This window comes from Protopterus annectens, chromosome 6.part0 (genome assembly GCF_019279795.1).
Source record: "Protopterus annectens isolate FY-2018-M chromosome 6.part0, PAN1.0, whole genome shotgun sequence".
NCBI classification, from domain to species: domain Eukaryota; kingdom Metazoa; phylum Chordata; order Ceratodontiformes; family Protopteridae; genus Protopterus; species Protopterus annectens.
In genome coordinates, this window is record NC_056737.1 from 623,745,138 (window position 1) to 623,773,134 (window position 27,997).

General features: G+C 39.4%; 1 protein-coding gene across 3 annotated transcripts in view; it reads right to left on the bottom strand.

Moving 5' to 3' along the window:
- Positions 1-27,997, bottom strand: part of MAP4K5 (mitogen-activated protein kinase kinase kinase kinase 5) — a 2,873,315-nt gene that overhangs the window by 590,083 nt on the left and 2,255,235 nt on the right. For all 3 annotated transcript variants that reach the window (XM_044074300.1, XM_044074299.1, XM_044074298.1), the window contains one exon: positions 23,882-23,985. In XM_044074300.1, the coding sequence (XP_043930235.1) occupies positions 23,882-23,985 (104 nt within the window). The remainder of the gene's footprint in view (positions 1-23,881; positions 23,986-27,997) is intronic.

Genomic DNA, 27,997 nt, shown 5'->3' on the forward strand with positions numbered 1-27,997 from the left:
GCGAATGAACATCTTTATGAGGTATTTGCTTTCCACAAGTAATGCAATTATTAACTTTTACTGACATCGTAAAGGAACAAAAAGTTTCTAGCGGGTACTTAGCTTTTAGTTGAAGACTTCGGTTCTGAAACTCGAAAATGAAAATTTCAGGAGTCAGCTGACTGGCACTTGTGAACTGCTTCTGCTTCAGGCACCGCAAGGCAAGAAAGACGATGTAATGGCATCGGCTGCATGTTTTATACCCCTAACAACCTGACGTCATGGAAGAAGGGACAGCAACCAACGCAGGACCCAAGACTTTGTTAAACAGGCTGACTGAGGGCAACCTGCAAGCAGATTACCCAAATGTAATGACTGCAACAGTGAAACACGAAGAACATCAGTAATACTGTCTCATTCCAAACCATCTCCACAAGTACCATGGAAAAATTACTATAGAAACTCAAACCTACCATGATAGTGGCCGATAACCTACCAGCCGAATTTCTAAAAATAGCAGCCAAAGCCATTTTCTACACCATATCAATACTTATTAACCAGTCCACATCTGAACAATATGTGCCATCTATTTGGAAAATATCGCACATAACACCCTTACATAAAGGTGGAAACTCAACTGAGCTCACCAACTGTAGACCTACTGCCACCCCCACTATCTAAACTCCTAAAATGATGCATCCATTCTCAACCTCTGCAGTATCTCACAACCAATAATCTACTCGCCAAAACACAACATGGTTTCAGATACTACCACAGTACCACAACCACACTTCTCAGCTTTACCAATACCATCAATCAATTCAGAAACTAAGGGAAAACAGTATCACTGATTTTCCTAGATATGTCTAAGGCATTTGATACAGTTTCTCATCACAAACTACTGACTGTTCTCATCAAAATTAACTTTGGCTACTCTGCCCTTATATGGTTCGAAGGTTACCTAACAGGCCATCAAACAAGCAGTAAAATGGCTCCAAGACCTATCTCCCCTACTTCCAGTCACATTAGGAGTCCCACAGGGACCTTTCAATATATTTACTAATAACCTAAACACTGCCACCCCCTCCTAGCTTTCGTAATCCAACACGTACACTTATATGTGCAGAAACTACCACACAACAGCTTCAAGACATAACGCAAATCCTTCACCAAAACTGAATTATGGCTAATAAAAATTCACAGCTCATACTTAACCCTAATAAAACCAAACTCATGATCTTTCAACTCACCAGACCCTCAAACCCTCTATCCACTTTTCACATTACTGCTAATAATAATACAATAATTCAGCCTGATTCACAAACAAAGCTACTAGGAGGCATAACTGATAACATTAGTTTTGACCTACACATACCTCAAACAAGCAAGAAGATGCACAAAAAATGGGAACACTATACAGGAATAAAAACATTTCTTACTGAAACTACTAGAGTTGCAATAAGCAGAACCCACCTGCTGTCAACACTCCTCTACGCCTCCCCTATACTTACAAACCTTAAAAAGTCAGACTTAAATAAACTAGAAACATGCTATAACAAAACAGCTAAATTTGCAACAGACAACACATACGACACACCACTATCTTACCTTAATAAAAACTTTCCCGGTTAGAATTACCACAACTCTTAACATACACTCAATTAACCGTGGCTCATAAACTACTTTATCAGTCTGAAAAAAACTCCAACTCACCTAAATATTGTACAGCCCTATTCCAATAATCGTGCTCTTAGCTCAACAAATAAATCACTACTACAGGTTACCAAATCTACAAACACCGCAGGTGATTCTCTTTATTCCTCTCAAGTACCAAAAGCCTGGAACACACTTCCTCCTTCTATTAGAACCACCTACAACCCCATTCAATTTAAAAAAAACTACTCAAAAATTATTTAACCAACTCATGGCTTTGCTCATGTAACATCTCAGGCTACATAAGGCAACTACTACTTTTCTCTCCTACTTACTAAACAAACATATGAACCTATTATCTTTTCATTGTTCCCCCAACCCCTACCTTTCCCTTGTCAAACTTAACTAGTAAGTCATCCTCCTTTAACCATGTAGTATTCCACCAATGTCTCTCCCTTCTCAATGCATTCTTCCTCACCCCTCCCTCCCTTACTTCACCTTTGTTTCTCTACACTATTACTGAATACAAACTGAAGACTTAACTTACTTTCACTAACTCTCTCTCAATTCTCCTTACAGTGAACACACACTTCTGCTCTTATATCAACTGGAATACTTCCATACTCTCTACTGCCCAGGACTGTAATTTACTCACTATAGCGTAGCTTGCATTATAGATGGACCAGATGTAATATTGGTAGATCAAACAAACTGTGCTAATCTCTATCTTACTATTTTTGTATAATTATTTGTATACTACCATACCTTTGACATGCGTCTTTCATTGTATAAAAATCACCTGTATTGTATGTTTTGTATCTAAACTTACTATGTTCAGCTTGTGCATGTAATGTTTTGCATGTAATGTTACTATGTGGAGCTTTTCTGTCCAGGCCACCGCTGAAAATGGGTTTCCACTCAGTCAGACTTTCCTGGTAAACAAATGTACAATAAAATAAATAAATCAACAAAAAATCATGAAAATAAAATAAACAAATAAAGCTAATCTACTTTAGTTTCAAGCATCCAAATAATAAAAGGAATTAGAATGTTCAAAGGCCATTTGGCTAAGATTAAATAATGCAAGAAAACATAGGGAACAGTAGCTGCCATTAAAAGGAGATAATTAGTAGGGTGCATACAATAATGCATAATAACTATAAGATTCAATCAAAGGAGGATACAAACACATTGGGTAAAGGGAATGGAAAAGCAGCTTAAAAAGTAACATATGGAAGAAGCTTGTAAGGCTCCAAAGTACACAACAAGTCCAGAAGTTTTAGGATTTCTGCATGGAAGTGTTTGCAGAATATGTTTATATCAAAAGTAGACTACAGAGGATTTTTCCCCAGGTAGAAGGCATATGCTGGAGGTGTGATGGATAAGACAGAGAGGTAATGGAATGTGTTTTTGGGAATGCAACAAGATGCCAAATTGTCAAAATTCCATACAGAGTATTCTGACACAAATGTAGAGAAAACAAATAGTTCTAACTGAGGAAATTATTTTTGTGCAGGGATGAAACATCTGAACTACCTAGGCATAGTAAGGCCTTGCTAAGATTAATTCTACCGAATGCCAAAAAAAGCAAATACTAGAAAATGGAACTCAAAATCTATTCTCCGTGTAAAGAATGTTCCAGATATTGTAAAGGAGGTAACTAGAGGTAGAAATCCTTAGAATAGTGAAGGAGCAAATTTCATAGAAATAAACTGAATTTGTGGGAATGATGTTTAAAAGGATGAGTGAGGTTTAAAAATTATGTGCAAAGTACAGTCTTACCTATCAAAACTGTTCCAACAGTATTGCCCTTGTTGCATCACTGATCCACTAGAGGAATTAGTTGTGGTCAGCTCTGAGCATTTCTCCTTCTAGCAAAAGATAATGCATACTCCACACTCTAGAAGTGCACAGACAACTGCATTTCTACAATTACATAACTGCATCCTTAAGAAGGGATCCTCAGCTCTCTGCTGCCTTTGCTCAGCTCAATTTCTGTAAGAAAGTTTCCAAGATATCACTTTCCTGATAGCTTTTTGATTTTACCTTTGTCTATGTCTTGCACAACAGGCCTTTGTCTGATATGACCGGACTCCTCAGAGGACTCCACCTGCTGTGCAGCTGTAACTATGAAACTCTCAGCTTGACCTTGACCCAAGGATGCCTGTTGGGAAGAAGGTGATAATGATCAGAGTTCTGAGGAGCCAATCCCAAAGAGGCCTGTTTCTCTTCTCTCTGTGGAGAAGCAATTATCCTCCCCATCATGTGGAAGGCCATTCTGACTTAATGTTAGATCACTGGATGCCACCTTAACAGCTGGGTTCAGTCTCCTTGAAGGAGAAATGCTCAGAGCTGAACACAGAATCCCAGAAGTGGAGAAAGTGGACAGCCTCAAACAGGGATTGGAACTGAAGATTCAAACACCAAAGTCTCTGACACCATCATCTGATCATATGTGATAACTCACAGTATGGTGACGAAACTTCAACGTTGACTCCTTAATCCCAAAATTACCTTGGCCTTAAGGGCACTGGGCCTGTGTGTGTCAGATCCAATATCCTAAGTATCAAGGCCAGAGTTAGGGCTGAAACTGTGGAGAATTAGATTAGAAACCAATGCAGTCAAGACGCACACCAGATCTGGAGCTAACAGTGGGGGCATAGGACCCATACCAACCGTCTTCGGAGCTGGAGGCTAAGACAAGACCACTATCTCAATCTGCAGCTTCAGAAAACTCCAAGCTGAAAAACTAGGTGAGTATCCAATATACTCTTGTAGGAAATGAAGGATTTTAATGAAGGATCGGATGGAGCTGAGAATGGATCCAGGTAGGTTTTCTCGCTCCTTCTTGGTATCTAGGTTGTTTTGTTGGTCTTTTGGGTGAATCAAGTTGAAAAAGTACCACATCCGAAAGCTCTGGATCTGAGGGAAGAGGATAGGATGGAGTCCTTGTTACAGAGAAGTGCAATCGTGGGAGTTTTGGCACTGAAGAGGGTCAGAAGTCATCAGAGAGCCTCTTTCTTGGCTATGAGTGTCTTGCTTTGGACCTATCTGTAATTTTTTTAGTCTTAAAAGTCTCTAGATCTGAAGGTAAAAGCCCCTTAAGAATCAGTTTATTCTTTCTATTCTGCTAGCCTCTAGGATTAAACGTGGGATAAATGTAACACTTTTATGATAAATTTGCCAAGGATTTTGCATCCAGGAAGAAAGAGGTCATTGTCTCCCTCAACTCTTCCCTCATTAAGCCAATCATTGAGTACAATGCCCCATTTGGCATGTACCTCTCTAGACACCTGCAACAACTGCAGAGGCCGCAAAAGTACCTCACAAAGAGGATCCTAGGCCTTAAACACTTGTCTTATATGGACAGACTCAAAAACCTCCAACTATTCTTTGTCTCACATCGCCTACTTACAGGCAATCTCTGCTTGACTTACAAAGCCATGTCTGACCCAGCTCTGTTAGAAATGCTACATCTAAAGAAATCCCAATCCCTCTGCACCACATGCTCCAGAGACCTCAACCTCATTACCACAATTAACAGAACATGCTGGAAGGACAGGTTCATAACCCAGAGACTGCCCATGCTATAGAACAGACTTCCCATACATGTCAAGCAGAGCACCTCGCTGACCCTCTTCAAGAGAAATCTTGATGAGTGGATGGGAAACAGAAAATTCACCCCGGGGATAACTCCAGTGGCTCTACTCGACAGAGGCACTGGGAACTAAGGTCAGGTGCCACTATGCCAGGGTAATCCTATGGCTAGGCTTGTAAAGTCCCCAAGGCCATTAGCCTAGTACACACCTATGAATCTATGAACCCCCTAAGCACAATACACACAAATCATGAGCATCTTGGGGGAATATTTTTTACCTGCACTTTTTAAAGGAAAACCACACCCACAGACTCAAAAAACATGTTTATTTCGTCATGGTTTGGTATTTCCTACATTTTAACACCACTCTGGGACTATTTACAGGTTTTTAAATATTTTATACGTAATTTCCGAGTCTGACCACATGGGGTTTGGCATCGAAGTAATTCTGACTGTTTATTTTGCGTCTAGGTATCCCACAATGCAGTGCTCATCTGTAAAAAGTTACATCATGCAGGCCTCTTTCTTCCTAAAGCTCCTGTCACTGCATTGATTTTACATGCATTCCCTGTTGTCTTTCACTTAGTTGTAACTAACATTTCATGCCATTCAATGACTACTTAAAACACAAACAGTGCAAATGAAACAGAACAGACTTTTAAAGTGCTTTTTACTGCTGCTGCTTTTCAGAATGGCTAAACTGCAGTTTTCTGTGAAGCCTGAAATGTACTAGTTTGACTAATCTCACATCTCCCTTCACACCTAACTTCCCTAGCTGTCAAAGTGCTACGGGTAATTTGAGCTGTTAGCTGCTGTGATTGACAGCTCACAGCAGACTTGACTCATGCACTGATTCCCTGTTCTAGTCTTTACTTTCTGGTATGGGTAGGGGAAAGGAGCAGGGAGCTGTGACATCACAGCATGGGTAGGTTTTTAGGACAGTCATGATGATGTCAGTTTGGGTACAGAATTGGCCAGAAAACTATCTGTATTCAGTGGCCTTGATGACATCAATGAAATGGAGACTTTTTCAGGTGGAATAAAAGTTTTTTGAAAATGAAACCACCACAGTACAGTAAGGTACTGTTTTAGTGGAGAGAAACAGTCGATTTAAAATATTTTAAAAGCTGTGTTGTTGTTTATTCATAGCAGGGACCGTAAATAGGGAGAAAAAGGACAAAGAACTTGAGCATTTATTAATAGAATCTTGTTGTTGTCCTTTAAAGGCTTTCTTTTTCTATGACAAAAATACCTGCGCACGCGCACGCACACACACACACACACACACACATGCAGAACAGCACTGTGAACAATTATAAGAACAATTAAGACAGAAACGAAAGTATCTATATAAAAGCTCTTGCTCTCTTTTTTTTTCTGGGAGCCAATGAAGAAAAAAGGACACAGACGGAAAACAAAAGGGCTGAAAACAGAAAATAGAGGCAACAACTTAGCCCTACAAAGAAAATGCAAACTACCATCCAGAAAAAAATATCTGTAAAATGAACAAGCAAGAACACTTAGATTTTGCCGAGGTGTTGAGATCCGGGTTTGTTCAAGATGGCACCAAAGATAAATGAACTAACTCTGACCACTAGTGTATTATGGATTGAAAAATCTTAAACAGGCCAGAGACTGGAGGACTAATGTTGCTGACTCAAGTCCAACAAACAGCTTGAGGACCTACAGGTCGGATCAGATGGACTGAATGAATACTACTTTGAATTATTTGAGTGGGAGAATAGGACATGAGGTACTGCTGGATCTCCCTCATGTGAAGTCTGGCATGTTGAATCATCAGAATGCTTGATGCCATGAAACTCGGGGCACTGAGGAATTCTACTGAAGCCATTTGCTGTTTAACAGGTTCAGCAGGTTGAGTTTACATGTCTGCACCTTTTCTGATGGAAGGAAGGCAGTCATTAGAGAAGTGTCCAAGACATATCCAAGGAATAAAGCACTGCGCACAGGTTGTAGGAATGACTTTGAGGTTCAGGTTGATTCCATGAAGGTAAAGAAGATACTTTGCAAAGTCTAGGTGTTAACACTTCCTAACTGGATGGAGCTAAAATCAGACAACCATCCAAGAATGGAAAATATGTATACCTTCAAGTCTGCAGAAGGTTATTACTGGAGTAAGGCATCTGGTAACAAAAAAAAAAAACAAAAAAACTCGGAGTGGCAGAAAGTCTAAATGGCAAAGATGTAAACGACTGATAATATAATCCCAAAGGACACAGAATCTTACAAAAACATCTGTAATTCATGTGAACAGGAGTCTGGAAATCAGTATATTTTACACTTGGAGTAACCAAGAGAGCTTGTAGAAAAAGAGGAAATAGGGTCGAACTGTTAACATTCCGAATTTTTTTTTTTTTAGTCTGAGAGATCTATAATGATCTCCAGGTGTAACATAAAAAGTCTTGAATAGAAAACTTCCCCCACTGATCTACAGGAACTGGATTTGCAATCCTCTGAAGAAGCAGCTCTGAAAGTATTGGAGGAATTCGGTATTGTTGGTCTTTGGGATTCTGAAGTACACCTAATGGAGAAGGAAAAAACAAAACTGTCTATCTACTCACTATGCATTTTGCTGCAGGAGCTCAGGTGAATCCTGGCCATCAAGGTTCCTCTCTTTGTTATGGAGTTCCTCTGGAGAGCCTTCCTGATGTTTCCCTGGAATATTCAAGGATTTTTCTTTTAATGGTCCAACTGCGGTAAAAGAAATTTTAATGCTCAGAATGGTGCAATAAAAACACACAGGTACTCCATTCTCGTTTTTCAAGTTCTTTATTGGCGGATGAGTGCTGCTTGAAGGAGTAGGAAAGGAAGCCGACTAAAGTTTGCAACCATTTTTATGATGTCTAGTACTCAGGAGTATGCTGGAATAAATTCTCACACTGGAAAGGAAAGGGAGAACTTACCAGAAATTTTCTGAGGAAGACTGGGATGAGGTGAAGGGGGCATCTGGTAAGGATTAGCAGAAATTGTTATTTTGTGATTTGAATCCTTAGATACCACTAGGTCTTCTTTTGGAGTCTCTTTACCCTTTATATACTTTTGTTGTCTGGATTCAGATAGCTTATTAACAGGGTCATTGGTTAACTGGATAATTATTTTGAAACTCAATAGCCAGAGAAAGAAAGATTTAACACCTTACGTAAGTTTTCTTCTTTCATCTAGCTTTTTGGAGACTTCTTCTAATGCCCCTAAAAGCAAAGGATAGCTATGGAGTTTGGAATAATTCATATTTATCTTTTCTGGTAGTCAGAAATGTCTCTATCTTCCCATTTAAAATAGTCCTTTACTTTGGAAATAGTATTCCAAAAGGAAATCTCCTTAGGTGAGTCTGAGGATAAAGCATCTTCTGCATTTAATTCAAACCCTGAGGGGAAATGAATCCGTGAAGCACAAGCAAACAACTAAGATCCTCTAGTCTGAATCTAAAATGCCTTCTTCCTTAGAGGAAAGACAGTCTTTTCCTTTTTGATGGAGTAGAAACAGAAGAGGACTGACCAAAATGAAAGAGTTGTAGGGTTTTGAAAAGAAAAGACCCTGTGCAAAGTAAACCAGTAATATTTATTGGATTTCTGACAGGAAAGTGGAGTTGAGCAGAAAGAAATATGTTTCACTTTTTGAATACGCTTATGAGGAACATTTAGGTGTGTGGTCCTAGCAGTGGAAGAAAAAATTCAAACTTCCATTAGACAGCCATGAATGTCTTCCTGAACAAGAAGGTGATGAATACTGACTCTTCACCCTCAGTTAAAGCTAATCTAGATTATCTCTTTCTAGCTAAATCAGCTGTATGGTCAGATGTGCTACATTCCTTAGTCACTGCAGCCCCCAAGGGGCAATTTTAGATGGCTTAGGAGAAATAAAAGGCCTGTTCAAGGGGCTGCAAAAATGCCTCAGCAGAGTCATCCATCTCAGACTAACTAAAAGCAGTAAATGTCCAGTTACTATAAAGTACCTCTTTACTACTAGTTTTATATTTCTTTTTCAACAGAGGGGTGCACTGGAGGATGATGCAGTGGCAGCACAAGCTAGCATCTGGAGATGTCAATTTTAAAGGTAAGTCTTAAGGGTACCAAGTCTAGTTCAGATAGTTTTGGGGTGATCACCTGACTAACAGGACAAAGTTTTACATCATGTTCTGTCCTAAGACAAAACAAGCAACTCATGTCAATCAGATGCCCAGTCAAACTTTACATTTTTTCCTGACAGACATTAGAAAACTTTCTGGCAAAAAAATAAATAAAAACAGGTGACTACACGTGATGATGAAAGAAGTTTGCATACACAGTCTAGTGGCATTAAAGTTCCGAGTGTTTAGCTCATCCCCGTGTCCCTCTTATGACTAGAATGTAGGCTTCTGCTAAGGGTGAGCTCACAGAATACAAGGCAAGTACCTGAGATTTGTGGACTAGCTGGATTTAATTGGTGTCTAGCAGGTAAGGCCCATTTGTGAGGAATGCTACAACAATGATCTCTTCTCAATAAAGTTGAGAACTAGGTCTGCACTTTGTGCTTGTCCCAGCAGAAATGCTCTGACTCCTGGCAGAAGCTATGAGGAGAACCCTATCAACAGTCTCCACACAAAGAGCTGTCTATGTATGCCATTTTCATGTACATGAAGAAGGACAACTTTCCATCTTTCAAGATAAAGTAGCAGGGATAAACATTGAGACTTATGACAGCTGTCAACGCCATCTTCTGCTCAAGACAGTATTCATTAGTCATATGGACTTCTGCTGTACTGTTCAGGTAGACAAATATTCTCGCTGTTAAAGTCCTACACAAGGTTCAAATGCCATTCTATAATGGGGAGTTCCAAGATGGCTGCACACTGATCAAAGGCTTAATTTCGAATCCCCCTGTGTGAGAACAGAAACTGAACAAAGGGGGTGCCATTGAAATTGTTTTTTGGTTAAAATTCAATTAATGGCTATTAGGTACACTGCCTGGATGTCAGCAAAAAAAAAAAAATTTGGAAACCCTGAAAGAAAAGTAACCAGAAAAGGATGAAAATAAAAATATTACCTTGGAATGATTCTGCAGCTGTTCAGCAAAAAGCAGTTCAATTTTCAGCTTTGGTTAAAGAAATGGTTTCCCCATAATTTAGACAGAAAAATAAATGCACTCAGAGGTGATAAAACACTGAATGAATATAACAACTCAAACAACAAAAGGCTGATAAAAATAGAAGCTTTAACAAACTATTCAGACAAACTGATAAAAATGCAAAAATCAGAGGATGAAATATTGAAATAACTGGTGGAGTATAAGACTTCTCAAGAACCGTTTCAAAAACATAGAGTCAGAAGACATGGCACACAGAGAAATCCTGAGATTTTCTGCTGTACCAAAGAAACTGGAAGGAACAGTGTGTATTAACTTTATGAAAGCACAAATAAGCAACTGGACTGGTGTTGGGCAGCAGGATTTATTAACTGAAAGGACACACCAAGTGTATGCTTCAAACTTGGCAATGAGAAAACAGCCAACACCTACATTAGTAAAAATGAAATCATACTAGCAGAAAGAGTTGATCCTGTGAAAAACTGAAACAGAAGGTAAAAGTATAAAAAATTGGAGACAACAGTGTGTTTGTGGAAAATAATTATTCACTGTACACCAGTCAGAAGAGAAGTAAATTTATCTCTGCAATAAGGGAATGACAGAAGGCAAATGTGAGATTCAAACTGCTAAATCCAGCTGTCTTCATAATATTTTTTTCCTGGAGGATCAAATATATTTTTTGATGAAGAACATGCTAAGGAGGAAATAAAACGTATATCCAATAAAAGGTAAGTCAGCACGCAAAGGAGGACTCTGCTTCTTATTCTTTTGATAGTGAAGTTCACAGAGAAACACTGCCAGTTAAATGTTTTTCCAACGTTTCAAAGGAAAGTGCATGTTACATTGTAAAGCAGTTTTGGAGAGTGTACAGTCAGGGATATTATAAAAATGTGTTTTGGGTAGTCATTTCAGTGAATGTTGCATGTGTTAAAGACAAAGTAAACAGGTACTTTTGAAGCTGCAAAACTATAGATTTTTACAATATAAACGAGAATAAAGGTTAAACAGAAGCAAATTTAAGTTAATACAATGCTGTGATCAGGGCTGATGGGATTGGGTGGGGTACAGGTGTACTAATTATATTTTATGTTGAACCAAGATGACAATTTCTCTTGTTTTTGAAGAGGTGTGTGTCGAGATTAATGCCCATGGTTTAAACTATGAACATTTTTTGTAAGCAAATAGGCTTGAAACAAAGGACAAAATGATGAAAGCTATAAAATGTCAGTCTTCTTGCAACTGCAAAGATATTGGCTTGTTTAATTCATTAGCAAATATTCTCAGCAGTTGAAGGCAGTTAGCCAGGGTATCTGAGTATATTCTGCTCTGAGTGCAATTAAATTCCGCAGGCTGTTAGTAGTTATTTTTTTCATTGCTGACTACTTTTACATGGAGACAAATTATCTGTAGGTGCAAGCAATTAATCTTCAAAGTTCTAAGCATTTTTTGCTGATGGAAATGCAAAATGTAAATGACAAGGAGTTTAGTGAAAAATAAAGTCTGAAATTAAGAGAAGTAAATACGATATAGTGGCCTCTCCATCAGCCTTAGTACTTTAATGCACTTAATAGAATAGTGCATAATTTAGTTTTATTTATCAAACTGTAATTTAGTTTTATTTATCACACTTCTCTCCTTTCTATACCCCTCTTTCTTCACTGTATGACTTTCTCACTATTTATCGGTCTTCTCCCCATGGTATCCTTTCCTGCAACTTTTCTCACTTGCCTCTTCTAATGGTTTCATACCTCTCTATATAATGATATGCTGCTACACCTGTGGCATAAACCATCTCAATCATTATGGCTACATGTTATTGAAAAAGCATAATTCCATTTTCCCATCCATGTTCTGACATTGTAATTACTTCTTGAAATAAATGTTACAGCATATTTTTGCATATGTAAATATGTATATGTTTTAGCATATCCTTATATCTCTAAATAATGTTTTGTTCATTTCTTATGTGATCCTACTCCCCTGGGCTATTCCTGCACATTGTCCACTGAGATCAGTGCAGTACACTGGTAAAAAATATAAATAAACAAACAAATTAAATAAATGTATTTAAAGACTACCAGTGCACTTTTTTACAGCAAAAAAGTTAATATTTTCTAAACGTATACAAGTTATTTTTCACATCTGGGAGGGAAATATAGACAAGGACAAGAAGAGAACAAAGCAATCAGTGCAAGTGGGAACACAGGCTGTAACAAGTGCTTTAACATGGGCAACTATAATTTTCAATTAAATTATGCTTGTGGGAGCAGCTGTCAATCTGGGACAATTATAACTATCTGGAGGGTTACATTTAATTTGTTAAACATGTACATAGTTTTATGTGCTTGTTCTACATTAACAGGGGATGACAGTGTTCTGAAAAAAAAAATATATATATATATATATATATATATATATATATTTTTTTTTTTTTTTTTTTTTGAGGCTTTTCAATAAAAAAAATCTTGAGAAATGTGACATAGGTTCAAATGGAAATGAGAAGAAAACTGTTTAAAAGACCGGCCTGCTAAACATTATTGTTTGCATGTAAGACAAAAGTTAGAAATACATCAAAAATACTGTCATGTATAACAAGTGGGAACGAACAGTTTTTTTATTATAATGGCTACTCTAGCAAAACTATCTTGGAATGTAAATGGCCTTACTGGTACAGAAAAAAATGAAAGGAGTACTGAATTATATTAATAAATACAGATTGCAAATAGTAATGCTGCAGTACACAAATCTGGAAAGAAATCGGCATGTGAATTTGATAAAGAAATTATTTCAGAATAACATTCAGTAGAATACCAGAGACAAAGGAAAAAGGAAGCAATGCTTATTGCTAGAGGGTCTCCAAAAGTGACAGAAGGGGAGCAAAGATAATAATGGTAGATTTGTAGTACTAAGGGGTTACTGACAAGGGAGGAGGATTACACTGGCATGCATTTATTTTCTACCAAATACTGCTATTACACAACTTAAGAAAATTTTGGAAGAAGTAGTTAGTTTTCAGCAAGGAATATTACTTAGAGGCCAGGACTGGGACTTGATTCACAATAGTGCGGATGTATCAGGGGGACCAAGAAGGGGAAATATAACAAAACAAGGATTCCTGAAGGAAGTTATGAAAATATCTGGTATGGAAGATGTGAATCTAGTAGTAGGAACTGAGAAATAATTTATATATTGTTCCCCAAGGTACAATAACTGGGCTAGACTAAATAGAAATGATGTTTTACAGGAACTTTAACTGAAAGCTTCAGCACATATCCCACAATTATTTCAGATCATGCACCAGTAAAAACTAAGATAACAATGCAGGGTAATAAAGTAAAAATCAAGCAGTGGTGCCTTTCCCTCCTACCTATTAAAATGAGAGAAATTTAAGGAATGTGGTGTGAAATTATTAGAGTTATTATGGAAAAGAAAATTTCTTCGAAGGAATAGCTAGTGAGTGGGATAAAAAGAAACTGAAATTTGAAAACACGGTAAATAAAAGAAAAAGAGGCATGGTTACGAAGCAACAGGAATTAGAGGGGCTGACAAAGGTTAAAAGATCACAGAATAAGGGAAATCACACATAACAGGAATAACAGTAGCATGTTAAACAGAAAATAAGGAAACATTTGGATAATATGTATGAGTTTATAAAAATTGCTGTTAAGCAACTATTTTTGATAGCTTCACAGCACAAAAACTTTTAGCACACTGACTTAGGCAACAGAAAGTAGAAAGGGTTGTTGCCAAACCTGAGCAGCTGTGACAAGAAAAATACCCAGAGATCCTACAGAGGTATTTCAGAACTTTTATGAAAATTTATATAAAGCACATGAATGTGGAAACCATGAAACAGCACACAAGGAAATATTTACAGAAGACTAAATTATGCTAGGATTAGATGAAAATGACACTCAAAAACGAATAGGTAAGCTATAAAAAATTCTGAGCTAAGAAAAGTACAGTTTTGTACCTACCATAAATGTAGATGTTCGAAGATCCACATTGCTGCAGTCCTTACACTTGGGTAGTCCGCTGTCCTCGGTCAGCCCGAATATCAAAGTATTAGGCTGACGTCGGTCAAGGCGCATAAGACTGACATCAGGACGTCAGGGTACAAATGCGCATGACCGACGTCATATCCTCAGTCTTTTCTTGCCCCAGATGTCAGAAGACCCTAAAAAGAAAGGTCAAAACCAAAAGACAGCAAAAAACAACCAATCACCCTAGTACTAATCATATGTACAATATATACAATATCCACAATATGTACAACCCAAACCACACAACCGCCTCTAACTACAGAGGGAAGGAGGGAGGGTAAATTGGACTGCAGCAATGTGGATCTTCGAACATCTACATTTATGGTAGGTACAAAACTGTACTATGTTCTTCATCTCACATTGCTGCAGTCCTTACACTTGGGTAGAATCCCAAAGCAGAGGTAAGGGAGGATAGCAAAACTATAAAGCAGTAGGAGCTGCCAAAATGCCCTGTAAAATTGCAGTGGCAAAACCAGCCCTAGATTTAGAGTAAAGTGGAAGGTGGTAATGCTTAGAGAAAGTATGCACTGAACTCCAAGTAGCTGCCTCCAAAATATCTTTAGTTGCCACCCCTTAAAAAGCTGTAGAAGTGGCAGTAGCCCTAGTGGAATGAGGCCTAATCCCAGCTGGAATCACCTTACCATGATGGGAATAACAGAAAGCAATACAAAACCCAATCCACTTAGAAATAGTTTGTTTTGACACAGGCTTGCCCTGAGAACCCAAAGCAAATGAAACAAATAACTGCTGAGACTGCCTGAACCCTTTAGTTCTGCTCAAATAATATCGCAACTGCCTGTGTATATCCAAAGTGTGCAAAATCTTTTCCCCTTTATTTTGGGGTTTGCATAAAAAGTAGGCAAATGAATAGTTTGGTTTAAAGCCACACTAGAAACCACTTTAGGCATAAAGGAAGGATTAGTACGCAAAGATACCCTATCCTTATGGAAAATTAAGAAAGGCTCAACCGCCATAAGGGCCTGTAATTCAGAAACCCTTCTCAGAGGTAATGGCCAACAAAAAGCAGTCTTCCATGATAAATATTTCAACTCAGCAGTAGCTGCAGGCTCAAAAGGTTGTAGAGTGAGTTTCTCCAACACAAAATTGAGATCCCAAGCAGGAGTAGGAGCTCTCCGTGGGGGTCTTATATTCTTTGCCCTCTAAGGAATTGCTTAAACAAAGGATGAGAAAACAATGGTGGGTCACAGTCATAGTGAGCAGAAATTGCTGCAGCATGAACCTTAATAGAAGAGAAGGACAAACCTTTGTCCAGTAACTCAGTAAGATATTGAAGAGCCACACTTAAATCAGGCTTAGAAACATCAAATTCCTTTGCTGTACTCCAAAATAAAAATCTCTTCCATTTATCTGCGTACACTTTCCTTGTACTAGGCCTTCTGGCCTCCAAAATAACATTCAAAACTTGCTGTGGAAGCTGAGACCCTCCAGGGTTTAAAACAGAATATGCCAGGCTGTTAGGTGAAGAGAGTGAAGTTTGACATTGAGTAAATGACTGTTCTCCTGAGACAGCAGGTGTGGAATCGAAGGTAAAGGCCATGGAGGCTCCCGTACCAGACTTCTCAGTAATGGGTACCAGTGCTGTCGAGGCCAATCTGGAGCTATTAAAATCATCTTTGGCTTGTCCTGTCTGACCTTCAGGAGTACCTTTGGGAGGAGAGGCAGAGGTAGAAAGGCATACACATGAAGATTGCTCCAATTGAATGAAAGAGCATCCACTTTCCAAGCTGTGGAATGAAACCTTTTTGTGCAAAACTTTGGCAGCTGGTAGTTTAGTGGAGAAGCGAACAGATCTATGTCTGGAGTTCCCCATAACACTGTCAATTTCTGAAATACATGAGGATCCAATTTCCACTCGTGGGGATCCATAATTTGTCTGCTCAACACATCTGCTAAGGAGTTCTGTGCTCCCGGCAGAACCCTTGCCTGAAGATTCAGCTGTAAACTGAGAGCAGTCTCCCACAAAATCATTGCTTGTCTGCACAGAGGATAAGAATGTGTTCCCCCTTGCTTGTTGATGTACCACATGACAGTTGTGTTGTCTGTTAGAACCAACACCCGCCCTGGAAGAAGTAAATCCTTGAAAGCTATTAATGCAAATTGGACTGCTAACATCTCCTTCAAGTTGATATGTAGATGTTGAAGTCTGGCAGGCCACGTGTCTTGTACCCACTTTCCATTTAGATGAGCTCCCCAAGCTTTGTCTGAGGCATCTGTCGTTAGAATCTGACTCGCCTCTGGCCAGGTCACAGAGAGTCCCTTGTTTAGGTGACATTCCTGAGCCCACCACAAAAATTCCTTTTGAATGCAAGGTATTATCTGAATGACAGTCTCCATATCTTGGCAGTGCTGTGTCCATACATTTTTGAGATACCATTGTAGCTTCCTCATATGCAGTTTGGCATTGGGAAGCACCAGAATACAAGATGCAATGAACCCCAAGGCTTGAAGGACTGTCCTTGCAGTCAGCCTGGACTGATGAGACAATTGATGGAAGTAAAGAGAAAGATTCTTTTGTTTGTCCGGGGTCAAAAAGGCCATCTGGGATGCTGTATTCAGTCTCACACCCAGAAAGCACATGTCCTGAGAGGGTACTAGACTGGACTTTATTTCGTTCACAGAATACCCCAGGCATCTTAGCACTGCTATCACATATTGTAAATGATGAAGAAGTTCGTCCTTTCCTTGGGCCAGAATCAGGCAATCGTCCAAATAAGGATAGATCTGTATTCCTCTTAGCCTGAAGAAAGCTATCACTGGAGCCAGAACCTTCGTGAACACTCTGGGCAGTAGATAAGCCAAAGGGCAATGCAGAGAACTGATAATGAGAAGTCCCAGCCAAACGCAGATACTTCCTGCAACTTAGCCTGATAGGAACATGAAGGTAAGCCTCCTTGAGATCCAGAGTCACCATCCAGTGATCTTTGCCCAGCAGAGGTAAAAGCTGTTGTAACGTCAACATTTTGAACTTGGGAATGTCCAGATAAGTGTTGAGGATAGATAAATCCAAAATTGGTCTCCACGTGTTCCCCTTCTTTGGTACTAGGAACAGGCGAGAATAAAATCCTAGGCCCACTTCTGGCAGAGGGACCGGTTGTATGGCTCCTATTTGGAGCAGCAGAGAAATTTGTTTGTGAGCCTCTAGCCTTTGCTGAGGAGGAACGTCCGGCATGCCTTTGAAAGGAGGCAAGGTATGGAAATAAAACATGTAACCTTGGTGTATGATATCCAATACCCATCTGTCTTGGGTAATCAAACTCCAGTTTTCCTTGAAGAGTGTCAACCTTCCTCCCAAAGGTGCTGCCAGGCCAGAAGGATCTGGCAGCTGAAAAGGTAGGTCATTGGGCCTGTTTACGAAAGGACTGGCCCCTGCCCTCACCCGAAGATTGTGCAGGAGAACTCCCTGTTCTAGGTCTGAAGGAGCTCTGAGCTCTGCCCCTACCACGTCTAGATCTACCCCTAGACTGTGAATCATAAGAAGGGTACGTCCACCCCTTAGCAGGCCAATTCCTACTAAACTTCGGAGGCTGGACTTGCAAAAAATCTTTAACAGCCTGCATAGACTTAGCCTTGTCTTCCATTTTCTTCAAGACTGACTCCACAGGTGAACCAAACAACACATCAGACTGTAAAGGAGCATCCAAAATTCTTGTCTTAACATGGTCAGATAAATTCTGATCCCTCAGCCAGGCGTGCCTGCGAAGAACTGACCCAGTGGCAGCCACCCTAGACGAGGCCTGTACAGCATCAAAACCACATTGTAAAGAATGCTTACCCACCTGTTCAGAGACATGTACCAAATCTTGTAATTCTTTACACTCAATGCCTTCCGCCAGAGCATCTACCTTAGACTTCAATTGAGAAAGAAGATAGTTTTGATATTTCAACATGTGAAACTGGCAATTCAAAGCCCTCATAGCTAAGGTGGAAGAAGTATAGACTTTCTTTCCCCATCTATCCAAAGCTCTGGCCTCTTTATCTGGAGGAACCGGATTTTTACAACAGAGGCCTTGACACCCTTAGGTCCCTGACTAACAGTTTCTGGGTCCGCCCTAGGACTCTTATAAAGATATTTATGAGCCTCAGGCACCCTGTAATACCTATCCGGTTTAACAGGAGCAGGAGGCAAAGAATCAGGATTAAGTGAAGCCTCGGCAAACACATCTTCCACAACATCCAGAACAGGTGGTATAGCCAAAGGCCTATGCTGGGGTAAAAGCAAAAATTCCCTAAGCCTTTTCCTGGAATCAGAGAAGTCCTGACCTTCCCACTTAAAATGTTCCCTCATGGAATGAAGAGTCTCTGAAAAAGAAAAATCCTCTGGAGGAGAAGCAGAAGGAGTCAAATCATCTGCATCAGAATCAGAATAAGGAGAGTACTCCTGCAAGTCTTCAGCTGAAGACTCTGAAACATCTGAAGCCTGCTCAAAACTCCCCAACTCTGGTTCCACCCTAGGCCTCTTATCAGGAGGGGGCAAAGAACCTCTAATCAAAGTAATTAAATCTTCTGCCATTTTAAGCATGTGCTTCTTGGGCACAGATCCTGAAGAACTAGGAGTGACACCAACAGAAGCTAAACCTGGCCTGCCTCTGGGAGAAGCCTTGGAAACAGAAGGAGAGGGCCTAACCACCCTAGGAAGGGAGGGGAGGGGAGTACAGTAACCTGAGAAGCCCCTTCAGCCTGACCTGCCTCCTGAGAGGCCACATCCTGCAAAATCACAGTCTCTCCCAGGGACTCCAGAGAAGCCTCCGGTGGAACCACCGGTTCCACTGACGCCTCTAAAGAACCGGTGTCCGGTACGGACGACTCTTCCTGCCTGGGTTTAGCTGCTTTGTCTTTGCGCTTCTTCGAAGAAGCGGGCGTCGGAGCATCCGACGGCATGTTATAATTGCACCGCTTCCCGAAGACCAACCTGGCACAATCTAACCTTCGCTTAATAGTGCGCTTATTGAACCTAGCACAAAAGCGACACCCAACAACGTCGTGCTCAGGCCCCAAACAAGGAATACACAAAGTATGATAATCTCTATGCGGTATCTGTTTCCCACAAGAAATACAGTTATTCACTTTTTCTGACATCCGGTAAACCACTGAGGCAAGAAAAAACTAAAATATTCCCAACGGGTACTTAGCCAACTTTGACTCGGTCTGAAACTCCGACTTCGAAAAATTTCAGAACGCCGAACGGCACTTGCAACGCTGCTTCTGCATCGGACCATGCGGCAAAAAAGACTGAGGATATGACGTCGGTCATGCGCATTTGTACCCTGACGTCCTGATGTCAGTCTTATGCGCCTTGACCGACGTCAGCCTAATACTTTGATATTCGGGCCGACCGAGGACAGCGGACTACCCAAGTGTAAGGACTGCAGCAATGTGAGATGAAGAACATCTGTACTGTATAATCAATCTGCAGGGAAGTTTCAGGAACAGATGGCATTCCTGCGGAAATCTGGGAGTTAGGAGGGAAAAAACTGATAAAGGTATGGAAGATTTTGTTTAATAGCATTTTAAAAGGAGGTGAAGCACAACCATCTTGGAAGAGAGCTCTGGTGACTATAATACCCAAAGAGGGCAAAGACCCGTGAAACCTAGCCTCATATAGACACAACCCAACTTTAAAGTACAATTATAAAGTGTTTATGTCTATATTAGCTAAAAGAATTGCAAACCGGTTGCCAAAATTGAAAGATATGGATCAGTGTGGTTTTATGGAGAGCAGGCAAACATTAGACAAAATTAATAAAAAAAATTACAATCCAGAGGGAAGCAGACTATAAGAAAATACCACTGATGCTGGTGGGACTTGATGGAGAGAAAGTATTAAACAAAGTAAGCTGGAATTTTATGAGTAGGGCAATGGAAGAGGACATATGGACTGGAGGCAAAAAATAAATTAGGAGGGTTCTTTTCCAATAAGTTGTGCCTGGACACAGTAACAAGACAGGGGTGTCCTCTTTCCTCTTTGTTGTGTTACATTTACAGCCACTGACAAGGAAAAGAAGGAACCCAAAAGGATATAAAAGTATGGCAATGAAGAAAAGCTGGCTTTATTTGCAGATCATACTTTGTAATCAATAAACCCAAATCGGTGTTGCAGAACACTGAGACAGTTTCAAGCCTTTTCAGGACATAAAATTAATGAAGATAAAACAAAACCTATAGCTATAAATAACGTACCCACTCATGACTTGGTTCAGCAATACCCATATTTATGGGGACATGATAAGATAAAGTATTTAGGAATATGTTTTAAAAAGGCTTCTACTATGTGAGCTAAGGACATGTGGGAACAGACATAAATTGCTGACTGTGAATAAATGTATCAAATAGAAGTCGAGTGCTGCAGAAAAGCACACTATCCACAAGAAATCTGCAAGTGCACAACTAAATGTACATGACTCGAGACACCACCACCAAAACTGCAGAAATGAATCAAGTTACCGACATGAAATCACTTCCCAGTTCTGATTGTTTTGTCACACTTAAGTAAAAACTGGCCTTTTCAAAATAGTACAGAAAAATTATAGTTAAACAATAATGCAATGCAGCAACAGACTCTGAGTAATAACTGCGCAATACATAGTAAAATAAAATGTGGCCATGTATTCTCACAGTCCTAATTTCTATTAGGGATTTTACAAAAGCATTACCTGTATAGCGGTGGAGGTGCTGCTGTAGCGTTGTCGCCTCAAAGTAAGACGCTGTCCGGTTTGATTCTCAGCTAGAGTGTCTTCTGCCTGGAGACATGCGTGAATGGGCGTACCTTCGTTGAAGGTTGTGCATCAGGGCTGGTAACTCGGCATGTAAAAATCAACTACCAATCATTAGCTGGAGTTCCACTGTGGCGACCCCTAACCAGGAAAAGCCGAAAGACACAACAACAACAACAAAAGCATTACCTGTCCAAACCTCCCTTTTTGATAAACATGACATATGCAATGCTACCTCTACTTCAGCCTAGTAATGAAGCAGATCTTTTCCCAGACTCTAAATACCAATGGAGCAATCCGAAAATAAAATGTTGTGGCAAAGGGTTAAAACACAGTGCTGCTTTTAGCAGTGCAACTATCACTAACCACAAACTATCTTTCAGATTCTAGCAACAAGGTGATAAGGTCCTTTCGGGACATGACTAACACAACTTATTAAGAATGATGCACTCGCGAATGAACAGATGTCTATATTATGCAAGTCTAAGTACAAGACTGGAAACACTTTTTGCCTTCAACTCTGCAGAGAAATGAGCTTAATCATGATCAATTACAGGATACTGTGTTTAGTAGAGTAAATCTCTACCCGTTTTCTCACCTGAGTGATATTTGTTAAAAAAAAAAATTAGAAAAATTATCCCTACAAAGATCTAAGCCGCGGTGGTACAGCGGTAGCGTTGTTGCCTCACAGCAAGAGGTGCTCCTGTTCGATTCACAGCTGAAGTGCCTACTGTGTGGAGTCTGCATGTCCTCCCCGCAGTCGAGTGGCCTCCGAAAGCCATGCGTGAATGGGCGTGCCTTCGCTGAAGGTTGGGTGTCAGGCTGGCAACTCGGCACCATAAAAAGAAATATCTACTGCCGATCATTAGCGGACTGGAGTTCCACTGTGGCGACCCCTAACTGGGAAAAGCCGAAAAGACAAAGAATCCCTACAAAGATCTTAAGAGAAAGTAAATGCCCAAGACTCTGGCTGCAGGACAGTATTTATTTGTGGTCTTGTACAGGCACACAAAAAATATATATATATACACCGACAGTTGTTGCCATGGGTAAGGCACCGCAAGTTGACCTAGGATGCTGAAGGATGTTGACATACCCAAAACATGGTCTTCCACTCAATATTAGCCTTGAACAACAATGTGTTGTAGATAGCACATACACCTCCTACCCAGCGGGAACTGGACCATGGATAATCACAATAATCACATTTAACAACTGCCTTGTAAAGCATCATCATTTGAAGCTGAAGTCTGACTACATAAATACTAAACCAAGACTGAAACTGCACAGTAATAGCCATCACATTATTAAACTAATCCTTATGTACAGTTATTTATTTTATTTTAGTTTGTTTACTGGGGTAGGGGTAGATAACTTTCAACAGTAATCGAATAAGCACAAGAACAAGTGAAAAGAAAAAGAAAATCTGAAAAAAAAGATATATTTAAACTTGCATATTTCTCACTGTAAAGAAATTCCTGACAAAAAATGTGCTGCAGAGAATGATAAAGGACAGGAGCACCCCAGTAAGTGAATCTTCTAAACGCTGTACAAAATTATGAGTAAATGGAAGAAATAAAGGCAGTTTGTGTATCTGTATGTACATCTATCTGATGTAGACACACATCTCCACAAAGCCCTTAGTGCATGCACACAAAAACATATGCACTTATACAGTGGAGTTTGCCTATGACTTCTGTCAGAAGGCAAATAAAAAGACCAAAATGTTGCATGGGCAGGAACAAAACCCTCAGGGTCATACATAAAGGCAATTTCTAACAATCAATCATGCACAACAGAATCACCTGGAATGTTAGAAAGAACTATTCAAGGAAACCCAAGGAAGATTATTATAATGTGAATCTGAGACACGTACTTTTGGTTCAAACAGCCTATCTACTTGTGTTAACTGCATATGCTCAAGGAGGTTTTCCAAACAAAATGCAAGAGGGAGAATACATTCACTGAAAGCATTTTTCTTCATTATCAGAAAGCACACATTTCAGCTCTCACAAAATACAAAAAATATATTACACACTGTCTTCTCCAGCCACATATTATCAAATACATCCTAAACATCATATCATGTAGCATGCTCTCCTACCTACCACTTAATGTCTTACTCTATGACCACATACACATTAAAAAAAAAGTCACCATTATCTATACCATATTCCAATGAATGCTCATTTTTCTCGAATTCCACATATTCTGTACTTAAAAAAAGAATACCGATTTCTATCTTATTCGTAGCCCCATAAGCAAATAGCAACTCCTGCAATTTTATTCTATACCACCATAAAAACTGCACTAAACTGTTACCATCTTGAAGCTGCTCTCCCTGAGCTTCCAATGCAAACCGGCCTAGCCCAGCAGGAGCTTTTTTACTGTTAACCAAGTTCTAAGTTGACAAAGATTCACCTTGTCTAATATGACTTACAAATATTCAATTGGCAATCCTTGTTTTTCATAGCGAATTACTGCAGTTGTGGTTTCTACTTGTGGTGTAAAGTCTATGGGTTGCTTTTTTCATTTTTCTTCCTCATTGTGTGATAATGAAGTTTGTGTATTTAAGCAATAGGCGGGAGGACAAAACCCTTCACATGGGGAATACAGGGTGGAGTGTACCCACCCAACGTACAATATTATTATAGTTTTTATTACTGAACGAAAGCATCAACCAGTAGTTACTTGGGGATATGCAGTAGAAGCCAAAATGGATTCTGGAATCTTCCAATCAAGTAAACAAGCCAAAACAATCAAGAAAGCAAAACAAATACAAGGAAACAGCTCACCTTTATTAACATAAATTTCTGCATAGGTTCGTACCATTGAAGTAATACAATTCCAGACTGCAGGGCTCCACACAGATACTTGCATCCTGTGTAAGGATTTCTCACTAGTCAAAGAAAACTACAAATTACTAAGAAAGTTTTTTTTCAGTGTAGTACATTTCCTTGTACTCTAAGTAAACTCAAGCAACAATGAAAAAAAGACTTTGGTGATGAAAACAAGAATGCATAAGACACAGTACAAGTAGAAACAAATACTACTTTCCATGTATGTGGCAACTTTTAGGTCAAATGACTGAAAATTAGAAAAAAATATATAGCTACCTTCAATTAATTAAGTATAGTTATACAAAGATGGCAGACTTTCAATATTTATGACACTGAATTTAATACGCTCTGATAAACCACATTAGGGGTAAAAAGGGTAGATATTCCAAAAAAGATTTACACTATGCTACTCAATTTTTTGTAATAATTAAAGGGGAAACCATTTCCATTTTTCATGCACCATATGAGCTCCCAGCTTTCTGGGTCAACTTAGCAAGTGTTCATATAAATTGTAGCAATGACACTCCAAATGTATATTTAATGCACTAATGCAGTATATGTTGGATTTATGTTTAAAAAGTACACACAAACGTACACATATGGCAACAATGACATACATTATAATGGATAGGCACATATACGTAGAAACATACATATAAATACACACACACACACACATATATATATATATATATATATATATATATATATATATATATGTATATACACACACACACACACACACACACACACATACACATATGGGAACAGATAAAATGATCAAAACTCACAAATGTTGACATCTGTTTTACCAACACAGTTTTGGTCAAAATCCTCAGGGAAGAGGAATCTGTCCCTTCATTGGGAGTTCTGCAATCTTGGAGTTGGTATACATAATTAGCAAGAGTGACGGGAGGAGGTGCTGCACAAAACATATATATATTTTTTTAATGCATAATGATGTGTCGACATTTGTGTTTTTGACATTAGCAATGCTGATGTCTTGGTACTATAATATATAAAACCAAAACTCTCAGATCTCGACATCTGTTTTGATGACACAATATTATGTTCAATATTGTGGTCTTCAGCTTTTTGCTCTTTTGATATTATTTATTTATTAACGTTTGTTTACCGGTAAAGTCCGACTGGACACAGGTGTCCTTTTTCACCAAAGGCCCCGGAAGAAAAGCTCCAAGGTACCATATCTAATGCAATCAATATTTACAATAAGATATTTTACAATGCAGTTTCAGTGAATACATAGCATAACAGTCAGTACAAAAAAAAATGATATTGATATTCACAAACAATAAATGTACAAGCTTTGTAATGAGACTTTAGAGATAGGATAAGGGTGTATAAGATAAGTAGAAGTGAGTTAAGAAACTCAATAGAGTGAGGTATTTGAGGAGATAAGCAAGTCTGAGAATTAACAGAGTGGTAGTGATGGAAGAGCAATTTGTTTGCTAATTAGAAACAGGTATAGTAGTTTATGTAGGTGTGTGTGTGTGTGTGTATATATATATATATATATATATATATATATATATATATATATATATATATATATATATAATATACACATATATATATTTTTTAAGCCTTTTGGCTTTTCCCGGTTAGGTGTCGCCACAGCGGATCACCGGTCTGTGGGCTGATTGGTAGTGGTGTTTTTACGGTGTTGAGTTGCTAGCCCGGCGCCCAACCTTCACAGAAGACACACAGACACACACACACACACACACACACACACACACACACACACACACACACACCTACCTGCATGTCTTTTAAAACTCACTCGACTGCAGGGAAGACATGCAGACTCTGCACAGAATATACTTCCTATATGTTTAGGAAGAGAGACAGAAAAATGAATGCCATGGTGATGCACTTTTTATATGCAAAAATAATCATAATGCAAGCAAATCCAACATGCATTGCATTACTGTATTAAATGACAATTTGCACTGTCAATTGTGCTGTCAGTATTACAATTTCAAATTTATTTTATTTTTTATTTTATATTACATTTGTTCACCGGGAGAGTCCGACTGGACAGTTTTGTTCATTTTCAGTGGATGCCCGGGGAGAAAAGCTCAAGTGTGACAAATAGTATATAACAATATATAAGTCAATATACATAGCAATAACAGTATTAAAGGCAATGACACTTGAGACAATGCAGTGTGGACCAGATAGTCAATACACCAACCAGGGGTGCAACCATATTGGATCTGGTACTCACTAATATAGGAGAGTGCTGCACTCCCCCTACTGTAATGTCTTCCCTGGTAAAGTTAGACCAAAAAATGCTCTCAGTTGAAGTAAAATTAAAACCTAGACCCCCAGCTAAACCTGGAATATTAAAAAAACTACTCTAAAGCTAACCTCCTGCTATTAAGTGATAACCTGGCAAAATGTCAAGCCCCTCATAAACCCTAAGAACACTGCTGTCTATGCAGAACTGTTCACAGAAACCCTGTACAAGCATGTTAATAGCAGCATGTTAATAGCTGCATAAATGCAGCTGTATCCACCAGGAAGAAGTACAGAACTAACTCAAAAAATAAGCCACCCTGGTGGAATAACAAAATCAATAGGCTGTATAACAGAAGGAAGAAAAATCATGGCAAAAATTAGGAGGTGCAGCTTCCATTCGTGAGGGTCTGCCTCACAGTTTTGCTCTGATGGAAGGCAGAATGTCTGTAGAGTGAGACTGTGCTGTAAAGCTACATCCCAAGCTAACATGGCTAGTTTGCAAAAGGGGTATTGCATGGCTCCCCCTTGCTTGTTTTTAATGAACCACAAGATTGTGGTATTGTCTGGAACAACTTGAAGTCCAGAGGACCAAAGATGATTCAGAGAGTTGAAGGCTTTGATCATGGCATGCATTTCTTTTAAAATGTATGTTTGTATCTGTCCTTGGCATCCCATGCACTTTGCACTTTTATCTCTTCTGAAAATGCTTCCTAAACAAAATATTAGGGTGCCTATGGTGACTAACTGCTTTGGAGCAAGGAAGAAAATAGGGAGATGGGGAGACCTGAGTTTAGGGAAATTTGTTGTCTTCACCAGGTTACTTCTCTTCTGATAAACCCCAGTACTGGAATTTGAAAAGACAAAGGATGTTGGTACTGGGACCAAAAAAACGTCAGCTACCCTTGCATTTCTCATGTGTATTCTTGCGGGTCTACTTTGAATAACCGAACCGCCACTTCACCGACACCCAGAAGATCGAGACGGAACGACTGAACAGGTAGGTGATCGAAAAGGCGATATTCCGACAGCCGAAAGACTGACAACGGCAACGTGTGAGCACGATCCGGTAAGTGTGCGATAGTGACGGATTTAGGATTGGGGAGCGGACAGGTAAGTGTACGATAGTGAGGGATTTTAGGTTAGGGTGTGGGAAAGGTGAGTGTGTGGTAGTGTCGGACTTAGGGTTCTGGTAAGGTAAGTGTGTGATAGTGACGTAGTGTAGGGAAGGGTTGAGTGTGTTAGGGTTAGTATGCGGGTGGAGAGAGTGTGCGATAGTGACGGGCTTAATGTTTTAGGGTGGGTTAAGTGAGTTAGGGTTAGGGTGCAGGTAGGGTAAGTGTGCGATAGTGACGGTGTTGAGGTTTAGGGGTGGGTTAAGTGAGTTAGGGTTAGGGTGCGGGTTGGGTAAGTGTGCAGTAGTGTCGGACGTTAGGGTTTAGGTTAAGGTTAGTGGATATGTTATTGTGTGCAATGTGTAGTTTACGTTTTTTGTGTCGGTGTAATGGTGTTCGGTGTTTTGAGTTGTTGGTGTTTGTCGGTGTTGTGTGTTTTCGGTTGTTTGGGGTCGGTAAATTGTGCGTCGGTGAATCGGAAGTTCGGTTATACAAAGTAGACCCATTCTTGCCAGGGGCATCATAAGAATCATAGATGCCATGAGATGCAAAATATTGAGGTAATCCCTTGCAGTGACCAAAGTCTGAGTGGAAAATTTTAGAAATTGATCTAGATATAGGCATATTTTTTTCTCTGGAAGAAAAGCTCTGTGAACTGAGGTATCTAGCTTTACATGACATGCCAGAAACACAA